Genomic DNA, 15,781 nt, shown 5'->3' with positions numbered 1-15,781 from the left:
GACAGACACGGTAACAAAACTGGCCTCACACGCGAGCCCGCACACTGACAGACATCACACGAATCTCGTCTGGGAAAAAATAGTCTTATTGGGTCACTCGGCAATCATCCCCTCACCTACAGTCGCGCTCAGGGCAGAAATCATGGCGAGTTGTCAGGGAAAGTGTCGAGAAGTGTTTGCTTGGGGAGAACGGCGAGTGCCTGTCGGAGAACAAGGTGAGCTCTGCAGCCCGACTCCCTAACACGCTGAACCCAACGTACACGCGGCGGGTCTCTGAGCAAGTTTCAAAATCTGTCAAATCTGTCAGCGCCGAGGCAGATTCATTAAACAAAATAGCATAAATGTCCCAGGAGACCAAATTAGAGTGCCAGCGAATGACCTCTCCCTGCTGTTGTTCTTGCATGATTCAGACGTACACCCAGCGGTGAGGGGTTTTTTTTTTTTACCCGCAAGGTTGTCTCTTTAAAAACAGATCGCGGCTCAAAACAAGAAAACGACATGACACGAAAAACAAAGTGAAACCAAACAGAGTAAAAACAAAATGCTTGATGTGCCTGTGAACATCGGAGTGACACTCTGTCAGCAGCGACTGAGCCGCTCGCTGCTGACTGAACATCCAAAGTGGGGAAAAGATATAAACCTACTGACATGAAAATCTAGGAGCGCTGAGGCAGAGTCGAGGAGGGATAGTCAGTGTGTGTCTTTTCTGCGTGTGTGTGAGAGAGACGCTGGGCATGTGAAGATGTGTGTCCTCCCCGGAGCGGCGAGTGTGTTGAAGCATTATCCTTGTGTTTGAGGTTGGCCTTAGCTGGAGGCTTGAAAAGCAGAGGTGGACGCATCGTTGAGCAGTGACGGCTGCTTTAAACTGCACTGTACTCACAGTCTGGAGCTCGGGTTCACTGTTTCATTGACACTGGATGTCACCCCTTCATGCACAAGCTGAAAATGCACACGTACGTATTGTAAAACGCAAACATACAGGCTCATTTTCGACACGAACAACTTCTACAATTTCCCAATGGAGGGTTGCCGATATTAACCAGATAGCTGCTGCCTGACTTTATGCCTCCACATAATGAAGACAGTTAAAGCAGCTTATGTGACCAGCAAATTAGCGGTGCTCTGCTGAGAGCGGCAGACAATTAAACAGGGAACAAAGTTGTTCCAGAGCAAACAGCAGAAGCTGGAGAAAACATTACCTCGGGCTTTTTATGAATGCCACGAACACTGTATTAATCCCAGGTTTCACAACAACAGAGTCGTTATTTCTTGAAAAGAAATGGAAATGAGGACACGAGGAGCACCTGATTTAAGTGGAAACTGTTTTCAAATGAGCAGCAATTTGGGGCCATTTGTTAATTGCTGATGGAACAGAAACCAGGGGAAAACATGCCGATGCTGCCTCCGACAGTGTTTTTCTTAATAATATCATCCACTTTTATGTTTTCCAGGAGATCCTTCAATACGGCCGTTCGTTTGATGTCGAGAAAATACTGTCTGATGAAAGGTATCAAACACTAAAGGTCAGTAGATGAAAAACGACTCGTTCGTTTGCGGTCTCCATTTTTTCTGCTTTGAAAATTGCCCTGAAAGCGATTCGCATTTGCAATCTCTTAAGGGCACAGAGCTCTTCAGAACTTTGAATGCTAACCCCTTCTGAGAAGAGGCCTGTCATTTCAGAGCGGGTCTTCTTGATTACGTTCTCACCTCGTTTCCTGCCAGCTGTTCACGAGTGTGTTTGGGGTTGGACCTAAGACGGCTGAGAAGTGGTACCGCAGAGGGCTGCGCTCATTCAGCGGCATTCTGGCAGACCGCAGCATTCAGCTAAACCGGATGCAGCACAGTGGTACATCAACATCTCGCAATCTCCACTCTGCCACTCCACAAATTATAGGCTGCAAATTTCAACGCAAGTTTGCTTCCAAGAAAGACTCAGAGACTGAAGAGTTGCATTTCTCCAGGGGGCTGCATGTCATTTGGGATTTTTTTTTTGTCTTTTTTGGTCCCATAGGAGGCTCCTTATGTGAGGCTGTAATGTGTTTTCCCTAAAGTGAGAGCAGCAGGGAGTGTACAGTGGAAACACAATGGAAAAGGCAGCAGGGGTATTTTTAATAAAAATCAATGAATAGTGACTGTGAAAGGGAACGCTCGCTGTGTGGAATTCCCATGAGCTCTCATCAATCAGCAGGGCAGAGAGGCCATCAAAGCAAAGACAACGAGAGTTTGCTGACTTCCAGTAGCAGAGTTATGATTTAGCTCACATTAGTGGTATTTGTAAAGGAATATTTTGGTTTATACTGTAGTTCAGTGGGGAATTGTCCTTCATTGCTTTTGTAATATTCTTGTTTAGTTTAATTACAGACGGATTTTGGAGGAAGGTTTTTGGACAGTTTCCAGAGCAGTAGTAAATTAATTAAAGAATCAACAACCATTCTTTATTCAGATCCCCAGTAGCGCCAACAAAGTGGTTGCTAATCTGCCTGGCTTCCACACTAAACAATAACACCAAAAGACAACAATCAAAGTCACACAGTGTCAAGAAAAAAAGCATGATAGAAGCCAAATACAAAGATCAGTAGCATCCTACAGTGGAAACACATCTGTGGCACCAAAAAACACACAAAAACATAAAAATAATATCTAGGTGAGACTCAACCATTCCTGCTTCAGCCTCTTTTCAAACAAGGATCTCTTTTTAATCTGTCTGACGTTGGCTGGGAACATATTCCAGGCAGAAGAATTATCGACAAAGACTCTCAGTGCAGTCCAGTACTCAGTAGACATGTCACATACCCATGACTAAAACCAGCAAATGCATGGCGTGTGGAGTGCCATTCCACATGACAGTCTGCATGAATGACAGAAGACTTGATTTCAATTTAGTCCCAACAGTTCGCCAAGAAAGTCTTCGGTGCGTATCACATACATGAGCACGGAAAGAACAACGCAGAGCTGATCTGGCGGCTCTGTTCTGTACAATTTGCAGTTTCTTTTTAATGTTTTTCAGCAGCGCTTGATCAGATGACCAGGCAGTAGACCAAGTGGGACAGAACAAGAGACCTAACAACATCAATCATAACACAGGGTGGAACACATGCAGGACATTTCTTTGACATAGTGACGTCCTTTCCGATCAGAGACAATGTAATCAGTCTTTGGTTTTAGGGACCGGCTCAACCGATATCTCATCTATAGATAAGTTGAGCACAGTGGCGTTAGCAAGAACTTTCCTACTACCAATTACAATGCATTAAGTTCTGGCAATTTCTTCATTATCACCCATTTAATAATGTTCTGCAACTCCACATCGAGATTCTCCCTCAGCTCTGGTGATGCACAGAAAAAATTGAGTCATTCACAGACGTGACTACGTCAGCTTTTTTAATAACATGTGGTAAATCATGTATAAAAACTGAAAATAAGCAGACACCGGAGGATGGTGTCAGGATAACGGCCTTTGGCAGCCATTGTCAGAAGGGTTTATTATGTTGTGAACGTAAAAGATTTCAGAGATGTGTGTGGCAGTGTTACGTGGTTCATGTGAGGATGGTGTGAGCAGGAAGGCCATTTGTTGAGTCACTTGTGAGATTTTATGATATCATTTCTGGAGCCGGATGAGCAAACATGTAAAAAATGAGCTAGAGGGATGTAAGAGTCAGTACAGTCTATATTTTCAGCCGTGTTGGCGGCTCTGGGGTTGACAATGTTGGTCTGTCGGCTGGTCCACCACTTTGGTCTGGTCCTACTACAACAACTACTACTACATTGTGCCCAGATGCCGTCTTCTAATGACTTCAATGATCCCCTGAACTTTCCTCCAGTGCCACTATGAGACTGAATTTGTGTTTTTCACGCTTCAAGCTGCAGGAAGTGCAGCACAAGAAGTTATAGCTCAGAGCATATCTCCAGCGATTATTCTCTGAGGTTACGCAACGCTCAAATGTGAAAGAAATAGCTGAGTGAACAGGAATGCTGCAATGAAGGAGCATCCAAACAAACAGATAGCATCAGCCTCGATTGTTGCCGGTGATAGAAATCCCACAGAGTATTTAATGTACTCGGTTAAATGTCTCAAAGGGAAACAGTGATATGCAGCTTTTCATTAGCCGGCGTCATTTCTCTGCTTCTTCTGCTGCTCAGGATGTTGCTGGGTGCGTGTACTGTAGCACTGCATGAGGTGGTAATTCAAAACATTGTATTACACTGCTCGCAGGTTCCCATTCAGTTTGAAACTCCATCTGATAATGTATTATGCTGACAGACATCTTCATCAAACTAGTCATAATCCATCATTCGGAACACTGCAGTCTCTGCTCCATGCAGAGAAGCAATGCGAGTTTTTGACGTGGAAAATGTGTTTGAACCCTGATCTCTCCACTGTGTTCTGTAAATGTTGAAAGAACAGACACACGACTTATCCCGTTCATTTTATTGCAGTGCAGACAGAAATATCATTAAAGGGTTTGTAATTAATTGGAGGTGTAGCTTCGTCTGTTCTCAGGGAAGGACGACAGAATTAATGCTCATTACGTCGCACAGAAAAATGGGAAAACACAAAGTGAGATGCATGAAATCGGCAGGAAACCCGTCAATCCATCAATCATAATTTCGCTCGGTATCCACAGTGGCTGTAATCCCCTCGTCTCTGCAGCAGGCGTGCACCGCTCGTCGCCTCCTATCAGCCAGCAGAACACATCACATTTTACCTCACTTTTAATTCACCCTGACTCCCCACTTCCCCAGAGCAAATGGCTATGATTGATGGCAGGCTCCCAGACTAATAACCACGTGGTCTTTTCCCTGTAGGTTTTCTGCATTATGGAGACATCTCCAGGGCTGTCAGTAAAGCAGAGGCCCGAGCCCTGAGGAACATTATTGACGAAGCTGTCCATGCGATCACACCGGACCCCGTGCTCGCACTGACAGGTGGCTTTCGCAGGTACAAGACTTGTCTCCTCCTTTCAGTGTTGAGATGGTAGTGGAAATAGAACAGCCGTGCCTATCCGGCATTTCCTCTTTTCTTTTTTCAACTATTGTTAAACTCATTTTATTGACACAGGGGAATGCAAAGATATTAGAAGAGTCTCTGGAGGTCTGCTTCAATCCTCTTCCTCATTACTAACTGCTGTCACGCACAAGTCACAGTGTGTGTGGGTAGAAGCATTAGAGCCCCTGGTGTTTAAATGCATCCTGCAGTTGATAGGAATTAATATGCTGATTTGACAACGCTGCTTACGACAGCTCACGATCTCTTTGTTCTTCATCATAAAACACTGAATCTTGAGTGCATAGTATTGCATTTACATTAAGATGTTGAAAGGCTTTACATTGTCAATCTCAGAGTGCACGGTGAGTGCTTTTGTAAAGCTACCTACTGAGTGCAACTATTTGCTCACAGCCGGCGCCTCCCTCCGTCGGCACCTCTTTGTGCTGCTCTTTTTTTATGTGCGGTGCTTTGTGCCCGGGTAAGCGTGCAGCACTCCGCTCTGCGGCGTTGTAAAAATCCAGCCATAACCAGTGGCGTGTGCAGTAAATAATTCAAAAGCAGTCTGGCAGTAAGGACAGGCGCTTGCCTCTCAACAGGGGTGACAGAGCTGCCACAGCTTAGCTGATGGTCTTTAATAGCGCCTGGGCACAAACATTACATGTTGCCAGGGAGACTTCTCTTTTTTCGCCAGAAATCTTGTCAAGTTTCCCTTTACTCTATTTGTTGTATTCAAATGTATTCCACTTTGTCAAAGTTTGGTACAAAATGATCGTAGACTGACTTTTAAAGTGAGATAAGGTAACTATTGCTCAACAATGGCCTCAACAGGAAGTGCCAAGTAGTAATGATTTAGCAAAAGGTAAAAAACTAAGCTTCTGTAAACATAGCACAGGTGGTCATAAGCTGTGTCCCATTCTATTCTACATGCTATTTTACAGTGGAATAGTATTGCACGAGAACTGCATACTATGTCATAACCTTCCTCGTGTACTTTTTGGCAGTTAGTATACAACCCTGATTCCAAAAAACAAACAAACATGCAACGCTGAAATGAAACAACAGTTTTAAGTGGTGTTCCTGAGTCCATGCAGTAACAGCCTTCATACAATCATGTGTTCACAAAGTGGTGTAGCATTCAACAACTTTCCCAGTGTTCTGTTGCTGCTGTCCCAGCTGGGTTGAAACATGTTGCTGCATCAGAATAAGCAGATATTTACACAAGTCAAGGATGAGATAAAACATTGAATATATTGTCTTTGGACATTCTGATGCACATTCTCTTTTAAGCATGTTTTGCACAATATCCAAACTCAGTACTTTATACAGCAATATTCACCTAATGTTTGCTAACATTAGCTAATGTTATAGCCACTTTAAGGTACTGGTCATACCAGACCGAGTTAGGCTGTAGCAGTAAAATCTCTGACTGTATTGACTTGAGCAAAGGTGCATTTAAGTGCTTATGAATTCATCTTTTCATTTGAAATAGGAAGATTGTGCTATTTCTTCTTTGAAAAGTTACGTTGTGTGTCTTTAATGTCCGGCGTGTGGCGTGTGTTTAATTTGCTGCTGTAGTCACAGGTCCACTACTTCCCTACGTTAAGATGGTATCAAACAGCACCAGGAAAGAATCTCTAATCTTCAGAAGGATAAATGACAGCTGGGATGATATCTGATTATGTAAATAACTGCTCCTCAAGGGGAAAATGTGGTAAAGGAGATGAGGAAAGTGATTAGAGCATCATGGATAGTTAACATCAAGAATGAAGGGGAGGAACAGTGCAAGAATTATGGGCCAGGAGTTGGCTGCAAAGTGTAAAGGGGCCTGTGAGAGACCTTTTATGGCTTCAAACTCAGGGAGATGAAGCACACATTTACTTCATCTCATATTTGGTGCAGGCTTGGGGAGTATTATGTGAGACCTAATTGGAATCATGCAGAGCTATAATTGAAGAATGATGACTTGTACATTATCAGTCAGTAAGTAAGTAATTTACCTTTATCTTGTTGAAAAGGAGATTCTCAAGACATGGTTGAAACGCAGCGTGAGGCGTCATAAGGCCTATTACGCCCAAAGAGTTCATATGCTCTCTAAGATGCCATCAGCACCACTGCTGCACTTATTCACTAATACACTGATTCTCTTCAGTGTGACATATTTGAAAATGCTCCCGTCTAAAGTCCTGTCAAAGCTCGATTTAATTACCTATAATTTCCGGCGTGATGTAGAGTCTCTTATCAGCTTTCCAGCCGATAGCCCAAGTCACAAATAGAAATGCACAGCTACCATATAGCTCTCTGAATAAATACTGTATACTCAGCTCTGGAACATCTTTCATCTCTGGCGAATCTTTCATCTCGGGGTAACATACACAAAGAAACAACTCGGCTCCCAGAAATTTCAGGAAAAAAAGCACCGTGCTCCAGGAAACCCAAGCTGTCACCCACTTCAGAGGGAAACAGCATGGCGAGGATTTGTTGATGCCACTGACATTAGCCTTATTGAAAGGACAGCTGTGGAAGGCGGGTGACAAGTCTTAAAGCGGTTTTGTTGGGCTGAGGATTAAAAATAGATTAGGCATGAAAATACAGCTTCTGCCGCCACTGTGTGTGAAAGGCTCATGCGGTGTCAGCCGAGCGCTGTATTTATTTCGGTGTGAAGCCAGGAAGTCCCCGCTGTGGATCTTATTTAACATCAGATTGTCTGGAATATGACTCAAAGTGACACTGATGAGGGGGCTAATGCTGCCTGCGCTCAAATCCTCAAACAGTCCCGCTGCATTGTTTCCCTTGAACAACAACAACAGAGATAAGTAATCCTTATCAGTTTAGCTCAGGGTGTCATGAGTTTTAAAACCAACTCTATTATCAACAGGGGGAAGAGCAAAACAAGCTGTCTGATCACGAGGTATAGCCCACGAATGCTTGGCCCTTTTTCTTTATGAATATCTCCTGATTATCACCTTGTTTTTTTCTGTGTTAGCAACGAACTTAGTGAGATACAAGGTGAAATCATGCATCAGTATGCGCCAACCTGTTTCTTTTCCCTGCCCAGCTTCTTTCAACTCGGCTCTCTCCTTCCTGCAGATGAATGCATTCTGTAAAAATTTCCAGCAGCAGCAACACTTCCCACATCTGTATTATTTATACATGTCACCCTGTCGTCCACACAAATTTGTAAATAACCATGTATATTTTATAGGCTTTGTGCAGAAAGAATTAATAATTCAGCATTTTCCCTCACGCAATAAAATAGTAGCCTGGCTAAATTCAACTGCTTTGCTGCGTGTTGCACTAAATTGAAAGAAACACTGGCGGTGTTATTGTGCACAGTGTGTTAACAGTCCATCAAAGCTAACGTTTTCAGCAGAATCTTCCCAGCTATGTCCCCCGCTGAGTAGGAGTGGCTGCCTAATGCTGAATAAAAAAAGGGTGTTCTGAAGGTGCACCATTAGAGGCGAAGAAGAAGAAGAAGAAGAAGAAGATGATGAAGAAGAAGAAAAAAGCCTCTTTCCTGGGGAGAATGTGCATGCCTGACTTGCTTTACTGACTGGCTGGGTTTGAACTAGAGGAGGTGTGCACACAGACCCGACACATACTAATGCACCGGTGCAATCAGGAAGGATCTGGAAAGCGTAATACCTCGCTGTCTTCTCTCCAAATAACCACCAATTCCCATGTTAGCCCCTCACTCCCACACACACACACATACACACTACCACACTTCGATAAAGCCAGGTTGTTTTTAAGCCCTGATTGGAGGTAAACTGAATTTATGCTGATGATCTCTCCGTCTCTCTCCCCTCGCCGGCTTTCTGCTGTTCATGGCGCACATTTATGCAGTGCACTCGAGTGAGTTTTGCCAGCGCAGCAGAGGCTAGCAGTGAGATTCACTTAACAACTGCACAGGCTGGAAGTGTTGTGGAATCTCAGCGTCGCCAATTAAGGTTGTTGGAAGGTTTCGGGGGAAAGTTGCTCGTTCAGCAGATGGAGATCTGTGATGCAGTCTCAAATAGCTGTGTCCGACCAGTCGACTCATTAAAGCAGTGTCAACTTTTCGCATAAAGGCCTACATAAATACCACTGAGTAGTATGAACACAGGCGTAAAAATGTGAGTACTCCCACTTCCTTTATTATTTTAGAGTGAGAATGAATTATATACAGTCACAGTGCAAATCAAGTGGCTTTGACTAAAGCAGCGGCGTGAACCTGTAAGCCAGCCACTCATTCTGTTAATGCCACAGGGGTACATGCTCTCTGCCACTACCGCTAACCATTAACATTATCATGCCTTGTGGAGCTCTAATAGCTGTTTTCTAATACTTCCTTGCTCCCTGAATTAGCCACGGTGACCTTTGAAGCTTTCCCACAGGCCATTCACGGCCTCTCTCCATCCCTTTAATGTTCCTCTCCCTCGCTGCCGTCGCTCAGGTGCTAGAAGTGGCGAGGCGAGATCAAACGCGGAGCCTCGTGGCAGCCGAGGTTTCTTTGGAGCCGCGTTGCCCGCAACGTTTCACTTTGTTGTTAGCTGTGACACCGGCGCACGTCCGTATGATTACACCTATTGTTTAACAAAAGGTGTGTGGGTGCCTGCGTGAGCGTGTGTCTGGTAACGATCAGCTTGAAATGATGCCTGGCCCTCTGGCAGGTAGCGCCGGCGTGGGCCGAAGCTGAGGCGGCAGCCAACTCGAGCAGATCAGAGCCTGGCAGGGGGAAGCTGCAGTCATTTGAGGGGCAGCGGTAATCGTGGAAGGTGTTTGCCGCGTGTTGGTGTCTGCGTTGTCCTCGCTTTCAAGACTGCTGAAACGGCTGCCGTATGGGGTTGTGCAAGCAGGTTGCTCGAATCACAGGAACCCACTGTTCCTTTTCATCATTCCATCTGACTGCTGAGTGAAAGGCAGGGAAACACCTTAGACAGGTGGTCAGTCCAAACATGCTCACTCTCATTATTTACACTTTGGAGCAGCTTCCAATTCATCTGAAATCTGCGCTGTTATTTTAGGCCGCCGTTTTCTTGTTGTCTTGCTCGAACGCCAGCGAGCAGACCAACCTACAAATGGAGCCAGTGAATCCTTGTAACTACAAATACACATGTTTCTTTGATCACTTGAATTGACTTTGTCGGGAAACTGGAAATACAGAAGTCAGCAAGCTTTGCTATATTCACGTGAATCTGGGCGTGAGCAGAAACGCACACAAGAGCACACAGTGTAGACACATGTGGGTGCAGCCAACTGGCTTTGTAATTGTGTTGACTGGAGATGCATACTGTATGCAGCCCTGGCACAGCATGGTCCAATCTGGAGAACTGGCTGGAGCAGGATGAATATTTTGCTGGTGGGAGGAATACATTATCAGCAGGTGGAGCTGGAGCAGGCTTCAGTAATAGCTGCTCAAATCAGCTCCTCTCATCACCCTCAAAGCACAAACACACAAACATAAATATTCTGCCAAGGACAGGTGATGCCGCGTGTGCGCACAGTGTTTACTGAAGTCGTGTTTCAGGAAACATCCAACTTCCTGCCGCCATGTGCTTTTAGAGGCTACAAGTAAGGATGTTTTAGCGACTGAGCATTCATTTTTTAAAGAGTTTCTGCCTTATGGATTGCATGTAGCTTAATCAGGAGAGACTCAATTAAAGACAAACTTAAAGAGTAATAAAATTCACTTTTTGACACAGTGCACAATCAGAAGTTGAAGAAATATGAGAGGAGTCTTCGGTGATTTGACCCTGTTATTATGTTAATGGGGTTTAGACACCGGTGGTGGAGGTGAAGGGGTGAAGAGCAATAGCTGAAGATGGAGGTGATGTGGAGAGGGACTTCTGGTGAGCTCAGTGGAGGATGATGTGAGCTCACACAAAATCTGAAGGCTGAAGTGAAAGAATGAATGCCCTCAGTCAGCTGACTGAGCTGGAAGCAGGAAAGGGAAAAGACAGAGTCTTCCTGATTGAACCTCCACTATGCTCAATTTGTCACTAAAGCAACTTAAAAGGTAAATCTTCTGTTTGATGGTGAAAGATGATATTCTTATAAGAGTATGAGAGGGGTAAAGTGATATTACCAGCCAAAGACAACGTCCTTGTTGTCTATGCTGTTGTCTAAGTGAGAAGACACTGGAAGTCACACAGCGGTTTTCTCTCCTTAATGATACGATCCCTAACTTCACTCTGTCTGCTAACTGATCCCAACATACCAGTCACATGTTGCTTACTTAGGTTAAATTTTTAAAACAACAGAAAATACCATTAATACTGCGAGCTAAAACATGAGGACCAAGATAGTCGCCTCTTCTTGACTCTTCTCTCAGGCTGAGTTTAGAAAAGAACAGAAAATACCATTAATCCTGCTGCGCCCAAACATGAGGACTAAATTACTCTTGTGCCATAATCTCATCACACAGTGTGTTAGTAAATTGTCTATCTCTCGGCTTCTGTCCTCGCCTCACCTCCTCTCCTCTCCTGTCCTCTCTATTGTCTCTTCTCTGATGGATGATTAATGCTCTCGAAGCTTGTGTGCATTGTCAGTATTTCTCACCCTGTTTCCTTTTCTCCTCAGGTTTTGCTCCGAGCAGATATGTTATCCTTCCTTGTCACTGTCAAGTCTCTCTTCTTTCTGTTCAACCTGTCTGTCTCAGTTCCTTGAAGGGGGGGCACAATTAAAAATGACCTCAACTCTTTCTTTAAGTTTCAGGTTTTGCTCCAAGTATAGGTATGTGCTATCCTTCCTTGTCACTGCCATGTCTCTCCTCTTTCTCTTCCACTCATTTGTCTCTGGACTAAAAGGGGGAAGCATCAGACTGTAGCGTCTCGGTTCAAGTCGAGCAAATCTATCAATGACCCCTCCATGGTCCTGACCAGCCGGTAACTTCTCAGTGGACATTACAGCAGAGTGACTGAGCTGTTCCTGACCCATTGTGCTCATGAGCCAAGTATGCAGTCGGCAGAAGGCACTGAAAGATCTTTCAGAGCTGCAGACACGAGCCACCTGAGAGACGACCCTGAGAGTGGAGAACATATCACCGTCTAGAAATGGGGTAGACGCTTTGGATAATAGGGATTTGTGTGTTTGTCGACCATGATCTCCTCTGGCAGCAGGTGAATGTTGGAATGCGTGGCAGGGTGTTTCAGCATCTCTTCGAGAACTGTTCTGAGGTAGACGACATGCCTGTTCACCTGTCATAAGTTGTGCTCCGACTCCTGAGAACCTGCTCTCAAACTCTTGGAGGACTCCATCGAGGAGTGGAAAAAGCAATCTCTGCATGAGATGATCTCCTGAGCTGAAGTCTGAGCTCGTGTCACGAGATGAGTCGACTGCATACTTTCCACGGACTCTTCCAGGGCATCACTGAGGCCTTACATATAGTGGAACTGTCATACTCCCTGAAGGGATCGAGGCCTCTTTTCCAGTTAGTATACACCATATTCATGAGGGGATCTTTTTGCTCTCTTAGTTGTTTTGGTTTTGCATAGAGCCTGCACACCAAGCACAATACTGCATCCAGACGTTTCTGCTTCCTCTGTAGACTAGTTCGCTCCTCAGTGTCAGGGCCATCACATGCCTTTGTCCCGTCGTCCATGTCCGCAGCCATCTCTGAGGCGTGGTGATATTTGAGTGTGTCATGCACTGGAAGCAGTTTTGGAACATCACTAGCATGTAGATGGTGGCAAATCTGCAAAGCCTAGCCTGCGGTCCCAGTGGTGTTGAGATGTTCTGAAGGGTCTAGATCACAGCAGGGAGCTTTTCCAGGATGGCTTTGATAGACTCAACCCGGCATGCGCTGTGAGCCTCGGACAACTGGACAAGTTCTCCTTCCCCGGTGCCAAGTTGTTCCTTCAAAGCTTTCAATTTGTCATGATGGACTAGTGATGAGTTGAAGAAAGAGTAGACACTCTGCAGCAGATCAAAGTCACATGCTTCAGGGACAGTTTTGCAAGTGTGGCAAAGGACCAGATTGAGTTCATTGGCTGAGCAATGGACATAAATTGCTTCAGGATGTTTTTGTCAAAAGTGAGCTCTAACACCTCTTACTGCCCGACTCATAACAGAGGCGCCACCGAATGTTCGCGCAACACACCCGACGCGTTCCAATCCACGTTTGACGAGCTGCACCTCTATGATGGCAGTGATGACGCTTGCATCAAATCCATCAAGCTTGCGAAATCTAAGAAATCGCTTCGTTATCGTGTCTTGTCAAGTCACATAGTGAACACACAGAGCAAGGAGCTCTTAATGCAGGTCCCTTGCTGATCAAATACTTTTCTGCTGGCAGAGCAGCTTTGGATCACACTGTTTTGGGGTGATGGTGAGATGTGGGTAGTATCTGAGGGAGGTCTGTATGTTTATAAAATGGTTTGAATTGCTCCTCATTGTGAACCCGCAAAATAGTCCCGTGTCCCCAGACAGGACTGCCACAATGCGTTAAAGAAATTCCCAACTGATATTTGCTGCTTGTAGCTCCTCTGTTAGATTTCCACGGACTCTTCCAGGGCATCACTGAGGCCTTACATATAGTGGAACTGTCATACTCCCTGAAGGGATCGAGGCCTCTTTTCCAGTTGGTATACACCATATTCATGAGGGGCTCTTTTTGCTCTCTTAGTTGTTTTGGTTTTGCATAGAGCCTGCACACCAAGCAGAATACTGCATTTTTCTGCACAGAGTATTCCAGCCTCTAAAACGTTTCAAACCAGCTCTGTTGGAGCACTTGTTTTTGTAGGGCAAACTGAGTGTGTGGGTGACTGTAATTCTTCACTTGCGTCGGTCGTGTTTGTGGAGTCCCTAAGTCAAGTGCTTTGGATACATGTGTATCTGTACCAGAGGCCCCCCTGGCTCTTCTCTCCCTCATCTATCCTGTCTCTTTCCTCTCTCGCTTCAGTTTCCTCTAGCAGCTCTCTCATCTCTCATCTCCCCTTCCTCGCTGCTTCCTGGCTCATCTGTATTTGGACACAGAACATGAGTGTTATCATCAACAACCAAGTTCATGAGCTGTCACTATGACAGATTATTTAAATACATGCATCCATGCGCATCATTCTCAGATAGTGTCACACTACTACCACCATGAAATGATCTTACATAGTTTCTCACTGCATCTTGACCTGTTTATCTCACACAGAATATCTTTGTTTTTATAATGGCTATGCTAACCAGCTGTTGGTAGACAGCCATCATGCAAAGCAAATTATGCCTACAGTATAGTTCCCAAGTGTAGTTAATTTTCACATGCTTGTAAAAGGGATTGATACTCTACTCACCACTTTTCCATCACTTATCACCTGCTACCTGTCCGCCTCTGCTGCTGCAGACCTCAGCATCCCCCGATTGCAATAATCAGCGCAGTGCTTTTTTTTTTTTTTTTTTTTAAAGAAGGTTTTTATAAGGTTGACTGTAGTCCTGAACGCCCAGGGCTGTCAGTGCTGCTTGCTGTCACCTTAGACAGCAAGCAGGAACATATTTGTAGTAGTCAGTCTCAATAGCTGGCTAGCTATCTTGCTAACTGTTGCTAAAGCTAGTTATTAATGGGACAATGAGTGCCATGGTTTATTCAAGAGGCGTCTGTGTGCCATCGAGTCCCATGACTGTGTACAAACTCTCAGCTTGCAATAATATGATCGGGTTTGGCAAATGCACACAAGGCTGAATGCACTTATATGTTAAGATTTCCCTCTGCCTCATGAGGACACTCTGTTTGTCCTCAACACGCCTTTCAGTGAAGACACAGTCCAACAAGAGAACAGGCCGACTCACTGTAACAAAACAAATCTAAACCCTGAAACCACAAACCAGCTTTAACCGAGTCACGTCTCTTACCACTGTGTGTGTAAGGGCTATAAAACACATAGTGAGACATCATTCATGTGTGGGCTCCTCTGCTGAGCTGTTCCTTGTATATGTTCTTGCCTGATAATCACTTGATAATCATTTCCAGGACTGAAACATCCCTTGCCTGCAGTTGTGCTGACAGAGAAAATGCATTGTGTGAGCGCAGTCAGGCTCCATATGGGTCGGCTTTATGACACTGATCCAAGTGGAAAATGATGATTCTCATAAAAGTTAAAGCTCTGACAGCTGAGGCAACAAAAAGAGAGCTTTTACACTTAACAACTTAGACAAATTACTTGTTTGAATAATGAAAAAAAGTCAGTGCCATTAGTATGGCCTGTGCTTTTAATAGCTCCACCTGCCACCCTCCGTCTTCATCAGTTAAGGGCTGTGAATAAAGATAATTCCTTTCATTATTTCCTTGACACAGTGAGTGGGTAACAGTCCTATGTCTTTATCTCCAGGGGGAAGGAGTTTGGTCATGACGTAGACCTTATCGTGACTACGCCTGAGCTGGGGAAGGAAGAGAGTCTGATTCCCAGCATTATTAATAGACTGAAAAAGCAAGTAAGTATGTTGTACTCAGAAATTAGGATTGTGTGGCTCAAAATCAACTTTAAATAGAATTTGTCCTTTTCCTATAATTTGTATAATTAGTACTGGTTTAAATACACATTGCTTGATTTAAATGCATTTTGGAAAAAGGAAAATTGATTAAAGGGAAACATGAAGGCACAATGTTGTGAACAAAATGATCATAAGCACTGCAGCACTGCACTTGAAAACCTGTATTTTTGCTCCTGTGTTACATCACAGTAAGTAGGAGTGGCACTGTTTGAACACATTAAGGTAAATTACTGAAACTGCTTTAGAGTTTCAAGAAACTAAAACTTAGAGATCCGTTTGGCCATCTGTGTTCCCATATGCATAATCAAACACTTTTTAATTAAAGCTAACATATGTTCTCCT

The 15,781-nt window shown here is 44.4% G+C and overlaps 1 protein-coding gene across 1 annotated transcript in view; it reads left to right on the top strand.

Moving 5' to 3' along the window:
- The window catches only part of dntt (deoxynucleotidyltransferase, terminal), an 84,294-nt gene that overhangs the window by 28,524 nt on the left and 39,989 nt on the right, over positions 1-15,781 (top strand). Inside the window, exons 5-8 of the mRNA XM_041947386.1 lie at positions 1,452-1,523; positions 1,723-1,846; positions 4,807-4,939; positions 15,277-15,379. Coding sequence (XP_041803320.1) covers positions 1,452-1,523; positions 1,723-1,846; positions 4,807-4,939; positions 15,277-15,379 — 432 coding nt within the window. The remainder of the gene's footprint in view (positions 1-1,451; positions 1,524-1,722; positions 1,847-4,806; positions 4,940-15,276; positions 15,380-15,781) is intronic.

The sequence above is a fragment of the Chelmon rostratus genome, chromosome 11 (assembly GCF_017976325.1).
Source record: "Chelmon rostratus isolate fCheRos1 chromosome 11, fCheRos1.pri, whole genome shotgun sequence".
Classification (NCBI taxonomy): Eukaryota; Metazoa; Chordata; class Actinopteri; order Chaetodontiformes; family Chaetodontidae; genus Chelmon; species Chelmon rostratus.
The sequence above is the reverse complement of the archived record's forward strand: the minus strand, read 5'-3'. Positions and strand labels throughout refer to the sequence as shown.